The following is a 22,500-nucleotide window of genomic DNA, read 5'->3' as shown; positions in this document are numbered from 1 at the left end:
TCCCATCAAACTCGTCCACAGGAACTTTAATGTCAGGATCACACTGTGTTATGGTGCATTTGAGATGCTCCTCAATTTCAGACAGCAGCTGAGAGAGATGTGAGAAGATTGGGAGCAGAATTAGATGTGGAGTAGGCAGATGCATGTGAGAAGATCTGGAGCTGGATCATATGTGGAGTTGGTGGATGTGTGGGTGGAGTGAGGTGTAGATGCTCATCTGATGGCCATGCCTCCTTCAGCCCTCACCTCCTTCTCATTGTACCAGATGGTACAGCCACCGTCCTCCTTCAGTCTGGTGTTGTAGCATCCCCTCCCTCTGTTAGAACATACATGGTACCACACCTACACACACACAACAGTGGAAGGTTCCAGGTTTTTATGAACTTTGTCAATATTCTCATATCCATCTAAAATCCTAATATTTGCAGAATTAAGATGGATGTGGTTGAGGGCATGGAGAATAACACTGTAATATAATGAGTAACGGATGTAATTAATTAGTAAAGAGCACAATACGGACCAGGCAATCATCTTCTGTAGGACCAAGCTGAACTGTGACAACCTTATTTTTATTTATACTCATAAATGTCTGTCTCTCTGTACAGTTGTAGCATAAGAAATTTCCTTCGGGATTTATAAAGTTTTCTGATTCTGTAACTGTGAGTGTAAATGGTACCTTCTCCTTCTCCATGGCAACCAGAGAGATGGCCAGACCCATCCTGAGAGAAGAAATAATGACGATAAAACCTCATTCCAGAACCTCCCAGAATAGAAATATTTTCACTAAGTTCCATGTTTATGTTTGTTTGATCGCTGAGTATTAAAAATGAATTAAATAATTTATGTGAAATTACACACACACACACACACACACACACACACACCTCTCAGCCCGGCCGACCCTGCCGATGCGGTGAACGTAGTTCTGCTTCTCGTCGGGCAGCGTGACGTTGATCACTGTGGATGCAGTGCAGCAGTGTTACCATGGTAACCGAGCGTTTCGATCACCGTCCTCCCAGCTGTCTTACCGTACGGAACCCCGCGGATGTCTATGCCACGGGCCGCGACGTCTGTGCAGATCAGGAACTTCACTTCCTGTTTCTGTCTCCAAACAGAACTTGGGGTCAATGCAGAGGTCAGGGGTCAAGAACCTTATACCCATCTGCCTGTAAGTAGAGGACACGTACCTTGAATCGCTCCAGATTGTACTTGCGTTCGTTCGGCTTCCGGTCGCCGTGGAGACAGACGCATGACAACTGGTGTCCTTTTTTATCCGGTCCTGCAGAGACAGAGAGACGGGGTGCAGGCCGATCAGCATCAACCATCATCGCTAGAGTGAAAGTGAGGAAGAGGAGCAGCTGATGCAGGCCGCTGCTGAAGTATCGATGACTGGTGATTTATGGGTATTGAGGAGTTATTGGATTCTGACAATGATTTATGGGTATTGATGAGTGAGAACTGGACGGTTCATAAAGTCCCTTATTCACTCTGACCATTTGACCTCCTGATGAGCAGTGATCATGTGAGCTGTTCCTTACCACTGAAGGTTCTACTGGGAGAGTGAAGCTGCTCACCTCCACCTTGCTGGATGAAGTATTGCTCCAGGTTGTCACAGTCCAGCTTGGTCCTACAGAAGATGATTGCCTGGTCCATCTTGTGCTCTTTGATGGCACGGACCGCGTATTCGCCCTTCAGGATCTTAATGGCCTCGGACCACATCTCTACACACACACACACACACTATGAGAAGGTGTGAGTTCATGGTGGAAAGTTCATGGTGATCAGCTGACCTGCACTGTTGGCTCCTGGTCGCGTGTTATCCTTAGCATGAACGTCATCAGTCTGCAAACACAGAAACACACGCCAACCTGACACATTTCTCTGGGACCAGCGGTGGCCTAGCGGTTAAGGAAGCGGGTTTGAATTCCGAACATTTACATTTACAGCATTTATCAGACGCCCTTATCCAGAGCGACTTACAATCAGTAGTTACAGGGACAGTCTCCCTGGAGCAATTTAGGGTTAAGTGTCCTGCTCAGGGACACGATGGTAGTAAGTGGGATTCGAACCCGGGTCTTCTGGTTCATAGGCGAGTGTGTTACCCACTAGGTTACTACCACCGAGGTCCCCTTGATGAAGGTCCCGTCCCCACACGCTGCTCCCCGGGCGCCTGTCATGGTGCCCACTGCTCACCGAGGGTGACGGTTAAATACAGAGGACACATTTCACCGTGTCACCGTGTGCTGTGTCTCACAATGACAATCACTTCACTTTCACTACTTCCCTGACTCTGTGTGTGTGTGTGTGTGTGTGTGTGTGTGTGTGTGTGTGTGTGTGAGAGAGAGATATTTACTCTGATGTGGTTTTTGCCCAGTCTCTCCCACAGATGGTCACTTTTTGGGTTGACAGGAACAACCACGTGATGGACTGTCTCAGGAACCGAGTCTTCACCCTTCAGATCCACCCATGTTGGGAAATGCATGATCTTCTCAGAGAGCTTCTTAACATCGAACGAGTGCAGCGTTGCCGAACAGACGATCACCTGAGAACACACACAGTTTACACTCAGTCCAGTATTCCAGCTGATGACCACGCCCCATTCCTCACTGTTCCTGCTGTAATGTTTGTGTAGGAACAGACCTGGAGCCTCTTCCCATCAGATGTGACCTGGGGGATCTGGTTGTAGACCCTCATGATGAAGTCTGTGTATCCAGCCGACAGCAGACCGTCCTGCACACGACACAGACAAGGAGGTGAGACCCACTTTCCTCACACAGCGGTCCTGGTCCCCATCAGAGACACCAAGACTCACACACTCGTCCAGGACCAGGAAGCGAACTTGAGACAGCGTCAGTTTTCCCGTTGAGATCAGATCGTCCAGCCTGCCGGGTGTCCCCACCACGATATCCACCTGGGGGAGGGGGCAGAGAGAGAGAGAAAGTGAGTGAGAGAGTGTATTTGGGTGTGTGTGTGTGTGTGTACACTGGTTAAACTGTCCCACCCCCTGTTCCAGTATAGCCAGCTGCTCTTTTGCTGCTACACCACCAATGACCAGCAGGTCCCTGCAACACACACACACACACACACACACAGACTGTCAAAACAATACATTTATCACAAAACAGATATAAAAAAAATGCCCCCCCCCACACAACACACCTCAGTCTGGGGTTGTCCACGTATTTCTTGAACTGGTTGACGTTGTTGAGCGTCTGCTCCGCCAGCTCTTTAGACGGCTCGATGATGAGAGCTTTAGGGGCGGTGGAGACGACCTTCACCTGGCTGACCTTAGCAGAACCTACACACACAGGAACAAACCCTGGTATAGAACGTGCAGGTTGTTTCTGGTAAGTTCTGTCATGTGACAACTCACCTGTCTGGCTGGATTTGACCCCATGACCCTCAGGTGCCTGGTCCAGAGGCAGGAATCCATCTTTAGGGCGGTTCTTAAAGCTCTCAGCTCCAAAATTAAACTTCAGCTCGGCGTTCTACCCAGCAGGAAGGAACATTTACAGTATTTACTTACACAAGGGTAAACGCGTGTGTGTGTGTGTGTGTGTGTGTGTGTGTGTGTGCGTGCATGCGCGCGTTACCTTTAGCACACAGGAGGCGAAGAGCGGCTGCCCCCTCAGCTGCTGCGGGATCTCAAAAGCCAGTCCCAGATCCGTACCTGCAGCCCGGAGGAACACAGCAGGTCACATGCGGAGTTCTGCTGTCGCCGGGCGATGGAACGCCGGCGCTCTTACCGTTCTTGGAGAATGAGACGTGTCCCTTGTCCAGGTCCAGGTAACATCCAATAGTGTCATGCATTGTGAACTCCTGTTAACCACGAACAATTAGAGACATTTCCTTTGCTGCAGAGTGCTGCGTTATCGTCCAGCTGCTCACCTCGCCATAACTGTCAAACTGCTTATTGTTGGATTTCTTCCCCGTTCCTCCGAAGCCAAATCCGTATTTATCTGTACCTGTAGAGAACCGGCATTTACACAAAGTCATGGCCGGCCACACCCCCACACACACACACACACACACACAGTCTCGTACCCAGATCCAGCGCTGCCTGGCTGGTGGACCAGCCGATTCGACAGAGTCCCTGGTCGTGACAGGTCACTTCATAATAATACTTCCCTGCAACCAATAAGACCAATAATTCAGAAAAGGAACCCGCACGAGCACACAATACTCCGAATATCAATTAAATATGAACATGCACAGTATCAAAATACAAAAACAATGGAGTAAAGAAAAAGAAGCATGTTGCACAGTAAGAACGAAGGGAAATGGAACTGAAGCTCCACCCACTGACCTTTAGTAACCCCTCGGGTGGAGCGACATCCGTGCCATTCTTTAAACTCCCGACTCTGACAGCACAGCCCGTCTGGTCCGATGGCTGCAGACAGACAGACAGACAAACAGACAGACAGACAGGTGACGCTTACAGCTGCAGGACTAGGAGAGAACATCCAGAGTTCTGTTAACTCACCAAACGCAGAACTCCTGTCGTACGGGTTCATCTGCCACTTACTGAACACTGCAGTGGGGGAGACACACAGACAGACGTGAGCTTTAAGCTGTTTGTTATATCGGTCTTGTTGGTCCCCTAATTCTTTATCTGAAGTCTCTCGGTGTAGAATTTTTGCCACTTTGGTCCAGACACACAATGAGATATCCCAGGACGCCGTCTGTAACTTTAAATGCTAATGAGGAGGAGAGAGGCGGGGCCTTGAGGAGGACGGCCAATAGAAGTTGAGGGGACATTCACGGAAATGACGTCATCAACACCATCCACCAACCACAATGTTTGGTGCACAAGGGTAAAAATGTAAATGAGGCGGGGGTTCTTCTGTCACGTGACACACCCCAACCCACACACCCCCTGCTGCCGGTCACCTGCTCCTCCACTTCTGGCCGCAGCTCTGCTCGTCTTCCCCTCCTGCAGGTCCCTCAGCGTCTCGTAGACGATCTGGATGACGGGGATGCTGAAGGCCTGGCGAGAGACGCAGCGTTTCAGTACGAGCACGTCCCGGTTCCTTCTACACACTCCACAGTAGGACAGACGGAAGGATTCAACTCACTCCGGTTTTCCCGCTCCCGGTTTCTGCTGCCTGGGAAATAGAATAAATTAAACAGCACAATTTAACTCCAAGTCCATCACACTTCCGTGAAATCGCACTGCAACACTGATTCACGATCAATTTCACATGCTGTTGTGCAAATGGAACAGACAACAGGTGGAAATTATAGGCAAGTAGCAGGACGTCCCCAATAAAGGCGTGGTCCTGCAGGTGGTGACCACGGACCACTTCTCACTTCCTGGCTGATGTTCTGGTCACTTTTGAATGCTGGAGGTGCTTTCACTCTGGTGGTATCATCAGACGGAGTCTACAACCCACACAAGTGGTAGTGCAGCTCATCCAGGATGGGACATAGTGTCCAGGGCACGGAGGCGCTGCCAGCAGACAGGCCAGTACATCAGGTGACATGGAAGAGGCCACAGGAGGTCAACCACCCAGCAGCAGAACCCCTACCTTTATACTTTATTGTTGTACATTTTTTTTTTTTATTTTATTCAGTCCTATTGCTTTTTTAATTTTAGGTTTATCTTATCCACCAACACCACGTTGCACCACAGGCTGTCCAGGAGTTGGTAGATGCTCTTGTCCAGGATCTTGGAGGAGATCCCTCAGGAGACCATCCGCCACCTCATCAGGAGCATGTCCAGGCGTTGTAGGAAGGTCACACACACTACTGAACCTCATTTTTACTTGTTTTAAGGACATTACATCAAAGCTGGATCAGACAGTAGTGCGCTTTTCCACTTTAACTTTGAGTGTGACTCCAAATCCAGACCTCCATGGGTTGATAAATTTAATTTCCATCGATAATTTGTTTGATTTTGTTGTCAGCACACTCAACTACATAAAGTGAAGTGAAGTGATTGTCACACGTGATACACAGCACACGGTGCACACAGTGAAATTTGTCCTCTGCATTTAACCATCACCCTGAGTGAGCAGTGGGCAGCCATGACAGGCGCCCGGGGAGCAGTGTGTGGGGACGGTGCTTTGCTCAGTGGCACCTCAGTGGCACCTTTGCGGCTCGGGATTCGAACCGGCAACCTTCTGATTACGGGGCCGCTTCCTTAACCGCTAGGCCACCACTGCCCCGAGTAAAAGCATTTAATGAAACTTTAATGAAACTTCATTCATTCGAATGTAGGATGGTCCTCCTCACCATCAGCACGTCTCCTCCTCCCAGGATTAGAGGGATGGACTCGGCCTGGATGTCCGTGGGCAGCCTGGAGGGAATAAAAGTCGAGTCAGGCAGTGGCCCGTGTCACCTCGCATGTCACACGTCACCTGTGCGGTGTACTCACAGCCAGTCCATCTCCTCCACCGCCTGCGCGATCTCGGCCATCACGCCCATCTCTGCAGCGGGGGAGCGGCGTTTAAATTCAATTAAACCGGACCGAATAAGACGAGACGAGACGAGACTCACCTGAAAACGCCGCCATGACGCTCCGTCCTGCGCGGAGCACCGGATATGACGTCAGCACGGTTATTTGTTGACAAGGTGCTGCGCTGTCCGGAAACCGGAGTAAAACAAGATAAAACATTTTTGTTCCGTCTTATGGCTTCAACGTACCGAAAATAAAATAAAAACGCTTTTGGTTGGACGAAAGCGACTCTCGGAAATACTTTTTACTTTCGGTACCGTACCCGGTACAGTAGCGGCGGGACGCGGAGGGACGCGGCGGCCGCTGGAAACGCGGAGCACCGCGGCCGTCTTGAGCTTCGCCTCCCGCCGTAGTTCGGCGGCCGGAGTCCAGTCATGGCTGCAGGGGACGCGGCGGCGGAGAAGCAGGAGAAGCAGGAGAAGCAGGACGAGAAGATTCTCTACGATTTAATCATAAATACCGAGTGGCCGCCGGAGGCTGACACGCAGGTGGGAGTTCGGGTCGCGGCGTCGCGACTTCTGGATGTTGGGTTGGTGCGCAGGGACAGAAACGTAGAGCCACGTATACAGTAAAATATAGGAAATATTACAATTCAAATTACAGACACTTAAACTCGTTTATTAGTTCATACAGAAGTAGAATATCAGAAATATTACAATTAAACACTAGAGACACTTAAACTCATTTATCAGTTCATACAGAAGTAGAATATCAGAAATATTACAATTAAACAGTAGAGACACTTAAACTCATTTATCAGTTCATACAGAAGTAAAATATCAGAAATTTTACAATTAAAATTACAGATACTTAAACTCGTTAATCTGTTCATACAGAAGTAAAATATCAGAAATATTACAATTAAACAGTAGAGACACTTAAACTCATTTATCAGTTCATACAGAAGTAGAATATCAGAAATATTACAATTAAACAGTAGAGACACTTAAACTAATTTATCAGTTCATACAGAAGTAGAATATCAGAAATATTACAATTAAAATTACAGATACTTAAACTCGTTAATCTGTTCATACAGAAGTAAAATATCAGAAATATTACAATTAAACAGTAGAGACACCTAAACTCATTTATCAGTTCATACAGAAGTAAAATATCAGAAATTTTACAATTAAAATTACAGATACTTAAACTCGTTAATCTGTTCATACAGAAGTAAAATATCAGAAATATTACAATTAAACAGTAGAGACACTTAAACTCATTTATCAGTTCATACAGAACTAAATATCAGAAATTTTACAATTAAAATTACAGATACTTAAACTCGTTAATCTGTTCATACAGAAGTAAAATATCAGAAATATTACAATTAAACAGTAGAGACACTTAAACTCATTTATCAGTTCATACAGAAGTAGAATATCAGAAATATTACAATTAAACAGTAGAGACACTTAAACTCATTTATCAGTTCATACAGAAGTAGAATATCAGAAATATTACAATTAAACAGTAGAGACACTTAAACTCATTTATCAGTTCATACAGAAGTAAAATATCAGAAATTTTACAATTAAAATTACAGATACTTAAACTCGTTAATCTGTTCATACAGAAGTAAAATATCAGAAATATTACAATTAAACAGTAGAGACACTTAAACTCATTTATCAGTTCATACAGAAGTAGAATATCAGAAATATTACAATTAAACAGTAGAGACACTTAAACTCATTTATCAGTTCATACAGAAGTAGAATATCAGAAATATTACAATTAAAATTACAGATACTTAAACTCGTTAATCTGTTCATACAGAAGTAAAATATCAGAAATATTACAATTAAACAGTAGAGACACCTAAACTCATTTATCAGTTCATACAGAAGTAAAATATCAGAAATTTTACAATTAAAATTACAGATACTTAAACTCGTTAATCTGTTCATACAGAAGTAAAATATCAGAAATATTACAATTAAACAGTAGAGACACTTAAACTCATTTATCAGTTCATACAGAACTAAATATCAGAAATTTTACAATTAAAATTACAGATACTTAAACTCGTTAATCTGTTCATACAGAAGTAAAATATCAGAAATATTACAATTAAACAGTAGAGACACTTAAACTCATTTATCAGTTCATACAGAAGTAGAATATCAGAAATATTACAATTAAACAGTAGAGACACTTAAACTCATTTATCAGTTCATACAGAAGTAGAATATCAGAAATATTACAATTAAACAGTAGAGACACTTAAACTCATTTATCAGTTCATACAGAAGTAAAATATCAGAAATTTTACAATTAAAATTACAGATACTTAAACTCGTTAATCTGTTCATACAGAAGTAGAATATCAGAAATATTACAATTAAACAGTAGAGACACTTAAACTCATTTATCAGTTCATACAGAACTAAATATCAGAAATTTTACAATTAAAATTACAGATACTTAAACTCGTTAATCTGTTCATACAGAAGTAGAATATCAGAAATATTACAATTAAACAGTAGAGACACTTAATCTCGTTTATCAGTTCATACAGAAGTAAAATATCAGAAATATTAAAGGGTCCCGTCACACTGAGACACAGCTTCACAGATTTCAGGTTTTACAATTTCATTGTTATTCATTATTGCAATGTTTCGTTTTATATTCTCACTTTTGTTGGAATCTTTGACCTAAATCGACTGTTAAAATGTCCATTTTCTGTGCAGATCGTCAGCAGAAACAATATCAGTAAATCTAGTTAAATATACTGATGTTTCAGTGATAAGTTTAGCCAGTACCGGCACGTATGAGACCGTTAGTAAAAATGTTTTTTGGTGTGTGTGTGTGTGTGTGTGTGTGTAATTATCAGCTGCGGGGGAATAAGGACCGAGGCTCATCTTTAATCACTAAAACAGTGACAGGTAAGCTCCATTCTGCTTTTGTCTGCAGGTGAGAAGCAGGTTAGGATTATTTTCTTATCCTAAAGCAGGCGTGTTAAACCAAAATGTAGATCTATTATTATGGCCTGGCGAGACGAAGCACTGATGACCCACGAACTACAGATCCCATAATGCAGTGCTTCGGGGGCCTTACTGCACCGCAGCTGAATCTGTGCAGGAGCAGGCTCCATGTTGATGGCAAGTGGCTTGTAAAAAGTCACCAAAGCGCCGTGCCAACTCGTGCGCAGGCCGCTCAGGTCGTCAGCAAAGTGCACACTGCATTATGGGCTCCGTAGTTCGTGTCATAAGTGCTTCATATCGCCGGGCCATAATAATACTGACCTGGCGGCACGCGGGCCGAGAGTTTGAAATGTGTCCTAAAGCAGGAAAGATGCAGAAGAAGAACATCTGGGTGGGTAAAAAGTACCAGGCCACTTCACGCAGGGTGAAGTTTCTTGCTGAGGGACACGAGGGTTCTAACTGGGGTTTTCAGAGATGAAGTGGTTTCAGATTTCTGAAACGCTCCAGCTGTAAAGTTGTGTACAGTGTTATTGAGACGTTGTGATGCTGTTGTTTCTGCAGGACCCATCAGATTCGTCCTTCACTACCTGTGGTACAGGTGAGACCTTCTGCTGTTGCATCATGGGTTTTTTTATTACCTGGATTTCGGCTTTTGTTTATACTCTTCTGCTGGTTTGCAGCCCGTCCAGCTCCTGTCTGCCCCCGGCGCTGGTTCGACTGGCCAGTAAACAGATCAACTGGCAGCTGGTGCTGGCGAGGTGACCATGCAGAACCTTCATTTTAATTCATACACATAACGCAACAGACACAACAATAAATACAGCGGGGGCGGAGCTCTGATGGTGCTGTGCTAGTTTGGTAAATAATTTATTACTGCAATTCTTGTTATTTGTCAGTTCTAATGAGTAGATTTTTGATTGATCTGTGCAGTAACGGGAAGCTGCTGGCCATCGTCCAGGACCAGTGTGTGGAGATCCGGTGAGTCTCGTCGGTTAATTGGCTCATTTTTCACCCTCATCATTATTCCTCGCAAAATCATTCTCTGCAGTTGTGAAGAGAGTGTAAAGAATTATTAATTCAGATAAGAATAATAAATGAAGTGCTCTTTATCAGTGATTTTTTCCCCCGCTCCTCCTGCAGGTCTGCCAGAGATGATTTTGGCTCCATCATCGGGAAATGCCAAGGTGTGTTTCTCTCAGAAATATGACTGTAATCGTCAGCGCTGCTGTCCAGGAACACTGCAGTCTACAATAATCATGAAGAAGTCACATGTCTTAGACTAGATCCCTTTCGGAGAGGTGCATTGTGGGTGTGCATTCAAGATTCAAGATTTTTATTAGTCACATCCATAGTTATAGGAGTACTACACTTGGTGGCCAGTGGGGACCTAGCGGTTAAGGAAGTGGCCCCGTAATCAGAAGGTTGCCGGTTCAAATCCCGATCCGCTAAAGTGCCACTGAGGTCCCACTGATGAAGGTCCTGTCCCCACACACTGCTCCCCGGGCGCCTGTCATGGTGGCCACTGTCACCAAGGGTGATGGTTAAATACAGAGGACACGTTTCACCGTGTCACTCAGTGAAATGCATCCTGAACCAGCCTGTTTTGACTGCATAAGTCCCCTGACATGAAAATAAGGAATTTCTCCCCTTATGACGTCATAAGGGGAAAGGTTACCTAAGCTTTTTCCGCCCAGAAAACATTAGCTCCACTAACCGTCATGGCTTCCAAACATGTGAAGCATTGCAGTCGCTTGGTGACTGGATGTAAAAATGAGCACAAATGTCAACTTCCGCTCAACTTCTATTGGCCACTCTCCTCCTCGTCCCGCCTCTCTCCTCCTCATTAGCATTTAAAGCTACAGGCGGTGAAACGGCGCGTCCTGGGAAATCTCGTTGTGGGACTGGATCAAAGTGGCTGGAATTCTGCACCACGGCTGAATTTCGGAAAGAGACTCAGATACAGAATTAGGGGACCAACAAGACCGATATAATTTTTTGAAATGATTTCATAATAGGGGACCTTAAGTAACAGTTAAAGAGTTAAATAAAATAGAATAAAAGGTAAATAAAGCTAGTAAAACTTAGTAAAAGTAGGCAAGCTATAACATAAGCAAGATATAATGTTCAATAAGAACATCATGGGAAGTGGATGTGTATTCTGTTAAGGCGCATGGTGTATAGACCAGCGTAACAGTGCAGATTGCAGTAGACCACAGTGAACGTTCAGATGGTCGGGGTAGGAGGTGTGAGGTGTGCTGCATGTCCTCCTTCAGCATCCTTATTGCCATGAGTCTTTTGCATGATTTTAGATGCTGGAACAGGATGTTGTTTGGATGTATTTTGTCTTTAATAACCTTGATGGCCCAGGTCCGGCATCTCTTCATGAATGTCCTGCAGAGATGGAAGAGGTGACCTGCAGCAGCGTTCCGCCATATGGCTCACCCTCTCTAGCTGTTCCCAGACTAAGGTTCTGTGTCAGGACGCTCTCCACAGAACCCGGGTAGAAAGTCTTTAGGATGTCTTAAGACACCCTGTACTTCCTCAGGTGGTACAGGTGATGCTTTGAATCTGGATGTGTTCAGGTCCTCTGAGATGTGGACACCCAGGTATTTGAAGCTGCTCAACCTATCGACTGGAGTTCCACTGATGTTGAGGGGCTTGTAGTCCCATTGCCATCTCCTGCTGAAGTCCATCACCAGCTCCTTGGTGTTGCTGACGTTCAGCTGGAGGTGGTTTTCCTGACGCCATGAAGTGAGGTTCTCCACCTCTACCGTCTCATCATTGTTTGAGATGAACCCCATCGCAACTTCACGATGGTGTTGGAGCAGTGAGTGGCCACACAGCCATGGGTGGCTGTGTATGCATCCTGGTGGAGCTCCCATGCTGAGGGTGAAATTTGGTTCCTGCCAGGAGGACAATCTGCTGATGAGTCCCAGATCCTTCATCTTAGTAAACAGTCTTCTGGAACCATAGTGTTGAATGCTGAACTGCAGTCAATTATCAGCAGACCTGCATAGTTCCCCTGCTTCCTGTCTACATGGTTGAGGGTGGACATGAGACGTGGGAGATGTTGCTGGGGATGGAGGAGGAGGTGAAATGCTGATGACGTCACCATCCTCCTTCGCCAGGCTGGAGGTCGAAACTGCCCGGTCCACCTCGTAATGGCCGTAGAACGTGTTCTACATCGGTTCTCACTGTTCTTGGCCTTGTAGCCTGTGCCACATGGTGCGTGAGATACAGAATCTAATTAACATCCAGACTCGTTAATGCCCCCCCCCCACCCCCCCCCGTAATTAACCAATAACTAATCAGCGTCTAATTACTCTTATTTATTGTGTATAAAAAATTCAGTGGCTGCAAAGTAATTCTCAGCCTGTGTGTTTGTGAGTGTGTGTGTGTAAAGTGAAGTGATTGTCACATGTGATACACAGCAGCACAGCACACGGTGCACACAGTGAAATTTGTTCTCTGCATTTAACCCATCACCCTGAGTGAGCAGTGGGCACCATGACAGGCGCCCGGGGAGCAGTGTGTGGGGACGGTGCTTTGCTCAGTGGCACCTTGACGGATCGGGATTCGAACCAGCAACCTTCTGGTTACGGGGCCGCTTCCTTAACCGCTAGGCCACCACTGGCCCATAATAGTTACTAACAGCACCTGGTATTCCCAGGCAGTCTCCCATCCAAGTACTAACCAGGCCCAAGCCTTCTTAGCTTCCGAGATCAGGCGTTCTTCGGCTGGTTTGGCCGTAAGCACACACACACACACACACACACACACACAAAAGATGGTGTGTGTGCGCGTGTGTAAAAGATGGTGTGAGAGAGTGTGTGTGTGGTGTGGACACCCCTTGTGCTCTTGCGTCAAGATTCTTATTCTGGACACGGAGTTGGGACTTAACGCTTCAGCAGAGGTTAAATTCCAGAGTGTTCAGTGTGTAATGGGGGTCACACCGGGACAACTTTGATCGTGCTCCACCCGAGTGTGTGTCTGTGTGTGTAAAGATGGTGGTGTGTGCGTGTGCGTGCTCTCTTTTTTTCCGACCTGTTTGAGGCTGAATGAAGTGAAGTGACTCCTAGGTTTGAAATGGATTTTTTTTTATTTTTCGAGATCACAGTGTCAGGGGTCAGAGGTCATGGTGTGTCCAGGGTTCAGCTCGGTTTTCTGAACTGACCGACTGCAGAAGCACAACAGTTCGTCATTTAGGGTGACGTGAAATGAGGTTCTTGCAGCTTTTGAGCTATTCCTTCCAGACTCCTTTTAACTGCAGTGTGTGTGTGTGTGTGTGTGTGTGTGTGTGTGTGTGTGTGTGTGTGTGTGTGAAGTCCGTTTGAAAGTCGTTTTTATCATGCGGGGCGAGACAGAGCTGCTGAGGTAGCATATGTCCACACACGCTGGGCTTTAACTAAAGGAGATTTATGACTCGCGTGATTGGCTGTGGGCCGCTGCTCTTGGCTGATTTATTACTGGGTTCTAATTGATGGCGGCTCGTTAGGCTTCAGGAAGAGTTAGAGCTGTGGTGTCACAGTGGCCATGATGATGATGATGATGATGGTGGAGGAGGAGGTCCTTATCTTCTAAAGTGAAGTGATTGTCACATGTGATACACAGCAGCACAGCACACAGTGCACACAGTGAAATTTGTCCTCTGTATTTAACCATCACCCTGAGTGAGCAGTGGGCACCATGACAGGCGCCCGGGGAGCAGTGTGTGGGGACGGTGCTTTGCTCAGTGGCACCTTGGCGGATCGGGATTCGAACCGGCGACCTTCTGATTACGGGGCCGCTTCCTTATCCGCTAGGACACCACTGCACCTCTAATCTCTAGAAGCGTGTGCTGTAAACTTCCCATCATGCACCACCTCCATCATACTAGGTTTCTTATTGGGGACTCTTTCTTTCCCATCATGCTTTGGCTGCCAGTTCCCAAGGACCCAAACCCAACGTGGCGGCGGGTGGCGTGGAGTCACGACTGCGCCCTGCTGGCATACGCTGACAGTACCGGAACGGTGCGCGTCTTCGACCTGATGGGCAGCGAGCTGTTCCTCATTCCGCCGGTACGGTCCGCACACACACACACACACGCACCTGGAACCCGGGTGACCCGGTGACCCGCTTGCTCCTACGCCGCAGGCGGCCGGCTTCGCGGGGGAACCGAGCTGCGGCGCGGCGGGCCTGGTATTCCTGGAGTACCGGGGCAGCGCGCAGTGGTCGTCCGAGCTGCTGGTCATCACCTACAGCGGCCAGCTGAAGAGCTACCTGGTCAGGTACACGCCCCGCCAGACCCGGCCGGGAGAGTACGGTGGTGACCACCACCGCCATGCTGACCGCCATGCTGACCGCCATGCTGACCGCCATGCTCGTGTCACTCTGTGTGTGTGTGTGTGTGTGTGTGTGTTAGTGTCGGCACCAATCAAGGCTTCCAGGAGAACCATACCTTCAACTTCTCCACACACTATACCGGTGGCGTTACCACGGCGATCTACCATCCAGGCCACAGGTGAGCGGTTGTGCCCACGTCCACCAGCAGAGGGCGCGGCGGACACGCCACCCTGTTCTGTCCTCTGCAGTATTTCCAGAGAAGACATTGAGCAAATTTTGCTTGTCTTGTAAATCTGTCTGTCACACTTCTGTCACACCTGATAAAGCACAAAAACGCACACACACACAATACATACAAACACACTGCAATAAACGCGACTCTCCTCTCTCTAGTGCAGGCGAAGACACTCGTCTCTGATTTGTCCCGTTTCTGTCCCTCTCTCGTCTTTTCTTTTCTCAGGATGCTGCTGATTGGCGGATGTGAGTCGGATGCTGATGACGCGTCGCGGGCCACTCGCTGTGGCATCACGGCGTGGCGTCTGCTGTCCGGTCAGCCGCACTACAAACAGGTCACCAGTTACGAGGACGACGTCGGAGCGGTCAGTTGCGTGACGGTGATTGGACGGAACAGAGTCACGTTTCGATTATTAATGTTTTATTCCTCCACCCACACCCCACAGTACCAGAGGAGGGGCTTCCTCCGCTTCCCTGCCTTCAAGATCTTCTCCCGACAGAGTGATGAGAAGGTGTGTGTGTGTGTGTGTGTGTGTGTGTGTGTGTGTGTGTGTGTGTCTTTGTACTATATTACAGGCGTGTTTTCTCACTCTCTCTATGTACGTGTGTGTGTGTGTGAGTGTGTCTTTGTACTATATTACATTTACGGCATTTACCAGATGCCCTTATTCAGAGCGACTTACAATCAGTAGTTACAGGGACAGTCTCCCTGGAGCAACTTAAGGTTAAGTGTCCTGCTCAGGGACACGATGGTAGTAAGTGGGGTTTGAACCTGGGTCTTCTGGTTCATAGGCAAGTGTGTTACCCACTAGGCTACTACCAGCCACAGCCGTGTTTTCTCACTCTCTCTCTATATACGTGTGTGCGTGTGTGTGTGTGTGTGTGTGTGTGAGAGTGTGTCTTCATACTATATTACAGGCGTGTTTTCTCACTCCCTCTCTATGTACATGTGTGTGTGTGTGTGTGTCTTCGTACTATATTACAGGCGTGTTTTCTCACTCTCTCTCTATATACACGTGTGTGGGGGTGTTAGGATGGTGTGTTCAGGATGTCTCTCTCTCCTGATGGCGCTCTGCTCGCTGTGCTTCATTTATCTGGAAACCTCAGTCTGTGGGATGTTCCGTCCTTCAAACAGAGAAACTGCTGGGAACAGGAACAACAGGTATGAATGTGTGTGCACATACAAACACACACACACACACACACACACACACACACACACACACTTATTGAGCCATTTTTTTCGCAGCCTGGATATGAAGAGGTCAACCCAGAATGGAAAACGTCTTTGGAAAAGAGGAAAAAAATTAAAGGTAGTGTGTACTCAAACACACACACACACACACACACACACACACACACACACACACACACACACACACACACACACAGTATTCAATCAGTTCTAATCTCTACAGCACTCTTTATAATGTCTGCTTCACATTAGAACAGCAGCTCAAGGTGATGGTTGTTGGCTCTTAGTTTTGAACAAGCGTGATCTTATTAAACAGAGTTACAGTGGTCCAGTCTAGATGTTCTAAACCCCGTTCCATCTCAGAAAAGCTGAACTTCATATGGCTTCACAGACATGTACGCTAGTCTGCATAAAAATGTCAATTTGCTGCATTTACAATAGGGGCAGAATCCTAGTGGGTGAAACAATCTCCCCTGAATCAGAAGGCCACAAAGTCCGTTGTGTCCCTGAGCAAGACACTAGACCTTAAGTGTCTCCAGGGGGACTGTCTACTAGTCGCTCTGGATAAGGGCGTCTGGCAACTGCCTCAAATGATGAATAAGAAAGGGTCCAGTACTGGACCCTGTGGAACCGTACCACGTATTTAACTAGCTTTTGTTGGTAGTGAAAATGATTAAAGATGAAATGGGACTCATGGGTGTGTCGTTCCATCTGTGTCACCTAAGCAGATGTACACTGTGATTGTAGATAACACACGGCATGATGGTGTTTCTCAGATAAAGATCAGTATTACTCCCTGACCGACGTCAGCTGGTGGGACAACGGCGCTCTCATTCTGGCGCGCTGCTCTGGTTCCCTCACCGTCTCGAGTGTTAGAACCCTGCAGAACCTTCTGGGAAAGTCCTGTGAGTGGTTTGAGCCGTCCCCAAGGGTTACGCCAGCCCACGATGGAGGATTTCTCAGTCTTGAGGTGAAATCTGCTCTCTTTCTCCCCCATCCATCCATTTTACCGATCATTTGTACCAACCGTGTGACTCTTCATCAGTGTGAGGTGAAACTGGCTCAGAAACGGTCTCGTCTCGAGGGCAACGAGGACCATGATGGTGGCGCTGGTGACGAGGACTCTGACTCTGACGATGAGTCGTCAGCCAAGGCGCGGTACTTCGGCTACGTGAAACAGGGTCTGTACTTCGTGACGGAGATGGAGCGCTTCGCCCCACCGCGCAAACGCCCGCGTACAGTCATTAAAACCTACCGGCTGCTCAGCTTGCGCTCCACCACGCCGGAGGAGCTCTACCAGAGGAAGGTGTGTGTGAGAGAGAGGAGCACATTTCTACCTCAGTCCACACACACACACACACACACACACACACACACATAGTATTGGTGTTGCGCAGCCTGTATTTGACTCTGCTTTAACCCACTGTGTTCAGATCGATAACGAGGAGTACGGGGAGGCGCTGTCTCTGGCGCAGGCGTATGGGCTTGACTCTGACCTGGTCTACCAGCGACAGTGGAGGAAATCTACAGTCAGCATCGCCTCTATACAGGACTACCTGGTACACACACACACACACACACACAGTCTACTGTCAGCATTTTTCACATTAGCATGCTAGCAATAGCATGCTTATTAAATTTGCATGCTAACATGCACATTTTTTAACATGCTCCAAACGTCACCAAATTTCATGTGACCACTTGCTTAATCGTCCACTTTAATAAGAACGCCTGTTCCTACAGCTGACACCAGCTCTTGTGACCAACGCCTGGACAGGCCCATCAAAATTTTTAGTTCCTAGTTTAAAATAATCTTGGGAAAATGAAATAAAGCTACAGCATTTATCACACCTTAACTGAAAAGGTTCTTCTCTGCAGAGTAAGATACGGAAGCGCTCCTGGGTTCTGCACGAGTGTTTGGAACGTGTTCCGGAGAACGTGGACGCGGCCAAGGAGCTTCTGCAGTACGGACTCAAGGGCACGGACTTGGAGGCGCTGATCGCCATCGGCAACGGCGAGGATGGCGGCAGGTGAGAATGTATATAATACACATTCTGCTTCTGCAATCTGATTGGCTAAGCTGCTTTCATTTATTTTGTTGATATGTTGCTAGGCAACCATAGACTGCTGTTGGAGTAAGTTATTGTATATTCATAATGATATCATGTGCACGCACGCACTTATACCGCGCAGGTTCATTCTGCCAGGGGACCTGGATGTGGACGACGCCCCATATGAGGAGTTGTCAGCCCACGAGGAGATGGAGAGGAGGAGTGAGAGAGAGAAGAGGAAGACCCAAGAGATGATCAGCAAAGTGGACTTCAGCAGGTAAACACACACACACACACACAAAGGACTTATCTACAACAGAATAATCTGACATAAACTTAAAGACGTAAAGGAACCTTCTGTTGAAATGACCTGTTCTGATCTGATGTTGTTTCAGTGCTCAGTTTTGTGTGGTTGGATTGTGTTCCTGTAGGTTGACCCTGGAGCAGAAGGAACTGTGCAGGAGCCGCTTGAAGCTGCTGTCCTACCTGGACCGACTGGCCACCTACGAGGTGAGAGAACCTGTCCGCTCGGCCCCCCCGTCTACCCGACCCGTCTGCACGACCCCCCCGTCTACCCGACCCGTCCACTCGACCCCCCGTCTACCCGACCCGTCTGCACGACCCCCCCCGTCTACCCGACCCGTCCGCTCGACCCCCCCCGTCTACCCGACCCGTCCGCTCGGCCCCCCCCCCGTCTACCCGACCCGTCTGCACGACCCCCCCCCGTCTACCCGACCCGTCCACTCGACCCCCCCCCCTCTACCCGACCCGTCTGCACGACCCCCCCGGTCTTTTTTACCCGACCCGTGCCGCTCGACCGCCCCGTTACCCGGACCCATTACGTCGGCCACACCACCAAAGATAACCGAAAAGTCCGCTCCGGACCCCCACGTACTACACGCCCCGGACGCCGTCTACCCGACCCGTCCGCTCGACCCCCACCCGTCTACCCGACCCGTCCGCTCGGGACCGGGCCCCCCCGTCTACCCGACCGTCCGCTCGACCCCCCCGTCACCCGACCCGTTCCGCTCGACCCCCCCCGTCTACCCGACCTGTCCACTCGGCCCCCCCCCCTCTACCCGACCTGTCTACCCGACCTGTCCGCTCGGCCCCCCACAGTTCAGGCTGAGGCATTTCTCTCTCTCTGTAGGAGATTTTGGGAGGTCCACATGCAGCAGAACGGCACTACGACGCAGAGTTCTTTAAGACCTTCCGCAATCAGAATATTGTTCTGTCAGCAAGAAACTACGCCCGAGTAAGACTTTTTATTTCCACATCCCACTGACCATTGTGTGTGTGTGTGTGTGTGTGTGTGTGTTGTATAACCCTGATGAATGGGAGAGCCCATATATTTTCTTTATATGTTGTGCATGATTCAGAAATCTGAAATATGGCCACTTTCATTTTTTTCAATCCTGTAAGCATTTTAAAAGTGTGTACCTGTGTGTGTGTGTGTGTGTGTGTGTGTAGGAGAGCAATGTTCTGGCCCTGGATATCCTCTTCACTTATCACGGTTCAGAGCTGCTGCAGCACCGACTAGCCCTCCTCTGCAATTTCCCAGAAACCACTTCACCACATGAGTACACCACCCTGCTGCCTGAAGCTTGGTAAGGCTGAAACTACCAGGTCAAAGTTCATGACGTAATTTATGATCTGGGTGTAATGTTCATGCTCTGCCCTAAGATTTGGAAATGAAAGCCTTCAATGTTGCCAGTAACAGTGTGTGATTGGTCAGTGGAACTCAGGAACAGACTCTGATTGGTCAGTGGAAACGCTGCTGCTGCTGAGGCGCTGGAGTTGTTAGTTAAAGTAATCAGGTTGCTGGTTCGAATCCCGAGCCGCCATGCTGCCACTGAGGTCCCCTTGATGAAGGTCCCGTCCCCACACGCTGCTCCCCGGGCGCCTGTCATGGTGCCCACTGTCACCGAGGGTGATGGTTAAATACAGAGGACACGTTTCACCGTGTTTCACAATGACAATCACTTCACTTTCAGTTTGAGAAGTACTTGCAGCACGACACACAGACCGACACACAGTTTCCCAGAAATGGAATGTGTGAGTAGCTTGAGGGGCTGTGATTTGGGAATTTGAGTAAATCCCTTGTCTCCTATTTCCCCTTCACCGGATTTGCTGTTTACTGAAGATTTTGCCTATTTGTGATTTTTATTATTATTTCTTTTTTTAATGCTTCTGCTAATCAGAAAGTTTAAGTCTGTTATGCAGCTTATGTGCGTGACTATAGTTTTAAGTCTTATAAAGATGACATTGAAGACATTCCCTGTTCCACTCCATTTAGTGTGAATGAGTAGAACATCAGAACATCACCTTCATCATCAGGGTGCTCTGCACTTTCATCACATCCTAACGTGAAAGTATCTGCACGTCCTGTAAAATAGGCTCCAGTGGAAGTGGTTACCTGTGTCCTAGAATAAACGACGCTCAGATTTTACTCTCATCTTTCTCATTACGCTGAGAGGGCTGGAAGCGTGAAGAAAGTCCTCAAAATCAGATTACCTTCACGCTGGAGTGTGTGTGTGGCCCCGGGGCGTAAAAGCATGAAAAGTTAAGAAAGCAGAAAATGGCGAAATGAGGCGACTCTGCAGCGTTTCACTTCAGCTGCAGGACGTCTTTTAGCCGCCGGGTGAACAGAATCTGCAGGTTTTCATCCAGCTAAACTCTGACAGAAGTATCGTGTGTTGTCCTGTAGTGCCGATGAGCGGGGCGCTCTGGTCTGCATTCCGTGGGACGAACAGAGGCACAGAGACAAGGACTGGTGCGAAGAGATCACCTGCAGGTAAACGGAAGCCCGCTGACCTCTAGTCCCCCGGTTCCACCCTCAGCTGACTTGTCACACTGAGGCCGTGATGATTAGGAACGAAGAACTGAGAACTGAGTGGAGCTGTTATTCCCGTAAATGTTTGATCAGTTCTGTGTTCAGGGTTTTGGGGTGGTGCGCTGGAACCGCTGTTCAGCATGACCCCCCCATCACGCTTCATCACTATAAATGCTGGATTGCTGCACACTCGGTGGTTCTTCTGCTCCACCTGCTGTTATTTGAGGGTTTTCTCACCAGCAAGCATGAGTGTCTATGTTCCAACACCAGGTTACTGTGGTAACGATTCATTAGTTAATGATATCAACCTGAACAGTCTTCTGTGCCACAGTTTGACTTGTTGTAGTCAGAATGCTCAGGTTGGGGGTTGTAAATGTTCAGTCTCTTGGGTCTGGGGTCATAATAGTTCCAGTTGCTCGAGTCGGGTGTCATAATAAGTCTGGTTGTTTCGATCAGGTGTCGTAATGTAGTTGCTCGGGTCAGGTGTTATCATATGATTGGTCACTATGGTCTGATGACATAATAAGTGCACTCGCTCAGTTAGCATGTCATAATATGTACGATCAGTAGTGTAGTTTAACTAATGCAGTCTCTCGGCTCAGGTTTCAGAATACATTTATGGCATTTACCAGATTTCTTTATCCAGAGCACTTTACAATCATTAATTATAGGGACAGTCCCCCGGGAGTCTGTGCGGTTGCCCGGGTCGAGCATCGTAATAGGTGCGTTTGCTTGGGTGTCGTAATAGGTGTGGTTGCTCCGGTCTTGTGGTAATAGGTGCGGTTGCTCGGGTCTAGGGTGGTAATAGGTGCGGTTGCTCAGGTCTAGGGTGGTTATAGGTGCGGTTGCTCAGGTCTAGGGTGGTTATAGGTGCGGTTGCTCGGGTCTAGGGTAGTAGTAGGTGCGGTTGCTCGGGTCTAGGGTGGTTATAGGTGCGGTTGCTTGGGTCTAGGGTGGTAATAGGTGCGGTTGCTCGGGTCTAGGGTGGTAATAGGTGCGGTTGCTCGGGTCTAGGGTGGTAATAGGTGCGGTTGCTCGGGTCTAGGGTGGTTATAGGTGCGGTTGCTCGGGTTTGGTGTTGTAATGGGTGCGTTTGCTCGGGTCTAGGGTGTTAGTAGGTGCGGTTGCTCGGGTCTAGGGTAGTAGTAGGTGCGGTTGCTCGGGTTTGGTGTTGTAATGGGTGCGTTTGCTCGGGTCTAGGGTGTTAGTAGGTGCGGTTGCTCGGGTCTAGGGTAGTAGTAGGTGCGGTTGCTCGGGTCTAGGGTGGTTATAGGTGCGGTTGCTCGGGTCTAGGGTAGTAGTAGGTGCGGTTGCTCGGGTCTAGGGTGGTAATAGGTGTGGTTGCTTTGGTCTAGGGTGGTAATAGGTGTGGTTGCTTTGGTCTAGGGTTGTTTTAGGTGCGGTTGCTCGGGTCTAGGGTGGTAATAGGCGCGGTTGCTCGAGTCTAGGGTAGTAGTAGGTGCGCTTGCTCGGGTCTA

At 47.9% G+C, this 22,500-nt stretch overlaps 2 protein-coding genes and 1 pseudogene across 4 annotated transcripts in view; 1 reads left to right on the top strand and 2 right to left on the bottom strand.

Annotated features, from left to right (window-relative positions):
* Positions 1 to 6,587, bottom strand: part of ddx1 (DEAD (Asp-Glu-Ala-Asp) box helicase 1) — a 7,008-nt gene extending 421 nt beyond the window's left edge. Inside the window, exons 1-25 of the mRNA XM_028967960.1 lie at positions 6,499 to 6,587; positions 6,377 to 6,428; positions 6,235 to 6,298; positions 5,076 to 5,105; positions 4,891 to 4,987; positions 4,484 to 4,531; positions 4,307 to 4,390; positions 4,045 to 4,128; positions 3,889 to 3,965; positions 3,747 to 3,819; positions 3,594 to 3,670; positions 3,374 to 3,488; positions 3,160 to 3,298; positions 3,002 to 3,062; positions 2,813 to 2,911; positions 2,641 to 2,730; positions 2,354 to 2,542; positions 1,791 to 1,842; positions 1,575 to 1,721; positions 1,188 to 1,279; positions 1,029 to 1,101; positions 885 to 957; positions 677 to 719; positions 247 to 342; positions 1 to 88 (exon numbers count right to left, since the gene is read on the bottom strand). The exon at positions 1 to 88 is cut by the window's left edge and continues 33 nt beyond it. Of these exons, the coding sequence (XP_028823793.1) occupies positions 1 to 88; positions 247 to 342; positions 677 to 719; positions 885 to 957; positions 1,029 to 1,101; positions 1,188 to 1,279; positions 1,575 to 1,721; positions 1,791 to 1,842; positions 2,354 to 2,542; positions 2,641 to 2,730; positions 2,813 to 2,911; positions 3,002 to 3,062; positions 3,160 to 3,298; positions 3,374 to 3,488; positions 3,594 to 3,670; positions 3,747 to 3,819; positions 3,889 to 3,965; positions 4,045 to 4,128; positions 4,307 to 4,390; positions 4,484 to 4,531; positions 4,891 to 4,987; positions 5,076 to 5,105; positions 6,235 to 6,298; positions 6,377 to 6,428; positions 6,499 to 6,514 (2,059 nt within the window). The 5' untranslated portion in view covers positions 6,515 to 6,587. The remainder of the gene's footprint in view (positions 89 to 246; positions 343 to 676; positions 720 to 884; positions 958 to 1,028; positions 1,102 to 1,187; positions 1,280 to 1,574; positions 1,722 to 1,790; positions 1,843 to 2,353; positions 2,543 to 2,640; positions 2,731 to 2,812; positions 2,912 to 3,001; positions 3,063 to 3,159; positions 3,299 to 3,373; positions 3,489 to 3,593; positions 3,671 to 3,746; positions 3,820 to 3,888; positions 3,966 to 4,044; positions 4,129 to 4,306; positions 4,391 to 4,483; positions 4,532 to 4,890; positions 4,988 to 5,075; positions 5,106 to 6,234; positions 6,299 to 6,376; positions 6,429 to 6,498) is intronic.
* Positions 6,573 to 22,500, top strand: part of nbas (NBAS subunit of NRZ tethering complex) — a 48,007-nt gene continuing 32,079 nt past the window's right edge. For 2 of the 3 annotated variants that reach the window (XM_028967958.1, XM_028967957.1), the window contains exons 1-22: positions 6,573 to 6,945; positions 9,297 to 9,348; positions 9,949 to 9,985; positions 10,068 to 10,145; positions 10,318 to 10,365; positions 10,528 to 10,571; positions 14,311 to 14,444; positions 14,521 to 14,654; positions 14,789 to 14,887; positions 15,170 to 15,308; positions 15,390 to 15,455; positions 15,977 to 16,105; positions 16,193 to 16,256; positions 16,915 to 17,108; positions 17,184 to 17,444; positions 17,572 to 17,697; positions 18,017 to 18,168; positions 18,332 to 18,466; positions 18,621 to 18,699; positions 19,340 to 19,444; positions 19,660 to 19,796; positions 20,897 to 20,983. In XM_028967958.1, coding sequence (XP_028823791.1) covers positions 6,832 to 6,945; positions 9,297 to 9,348; positions 9,949 to 9,985; positions 10,068 to 10,145; positions 10,318 to 10,365; positions 10,528 to 10,571; positions 14,311 to 14,444; positions 14,521 to 14,654; positions 14,789 to 14,887; positions 15,170 to 15,308; positions 15,390 to 15,455; positions 15,977 to 16,105; positions 16,193 to 16,256; positions 16,915 to 17,108; positions 17,184 to 17,444; positions 17,572 to 17,697; positions 18,017 to 18,168; positions 18,332 to 18,466; positions 18,621 to 18,699; positions 19,340 to 19,444; positions 19,660 to 19,796; positions 20,897 to 20,983 — 2,414 coding nt within the window. In that variant the 5' untranslated portion in view covers positions 6,573 to 6,831. The remainder of the gene's footprint in view (positions 6,946 to 9,296; positions 9,349 to 9,948; positions 9,986 to 10,067; positions 10,146 to 10,317; positions 10,366 to 10,527; positions 10,572 to 14,310; positions 14,445 to 14,520; positions 14,655 to 14,788; positions 14,888 to 15,169; positions 15,309 to 15,389; positions 15,456 to 15,976; positions 16,106 to 16,192; positions 16,257 to 16,914; positions 17,109 to 17,183; positions 17,445 to 17,571; positions 17,698 to 18,016; positions 18,169 to 18,331; positions 18,467 to 18,620; positions 18,700 to 19,339; positions 19,445 to 19,659; positions 19,797 to 20,896; positions 20,984 to 22,500) is intronic. The other variant, XM_028967959.1, reaches the window with a different exon arrangement.
* On the bottom strand, positions 13,033 to 13,141 carry LOC114781552 (uncharacterized; annotated as a pseudogene).

The sequence above is a fragment of the Denticeps clupeoides genome, unplaced genomic scaffold (assembly GCF_900700375.1).
Source record: "Denticeps clupeoides unplaced genomic scaffold, fDenClu1.1, whole genome shotgun sequence".
Lineage (NCBI taxonomy): Eukaryota > Metazoa > Chordata > Actinopteri > Clupeiformes > Denticipitidae > Denticeps > Denticeps clupeoides.
Note: the sequence above shows the minus strand (reverse complement) of the source record. Positions and strands in the feature narration are given on the sequence as shown.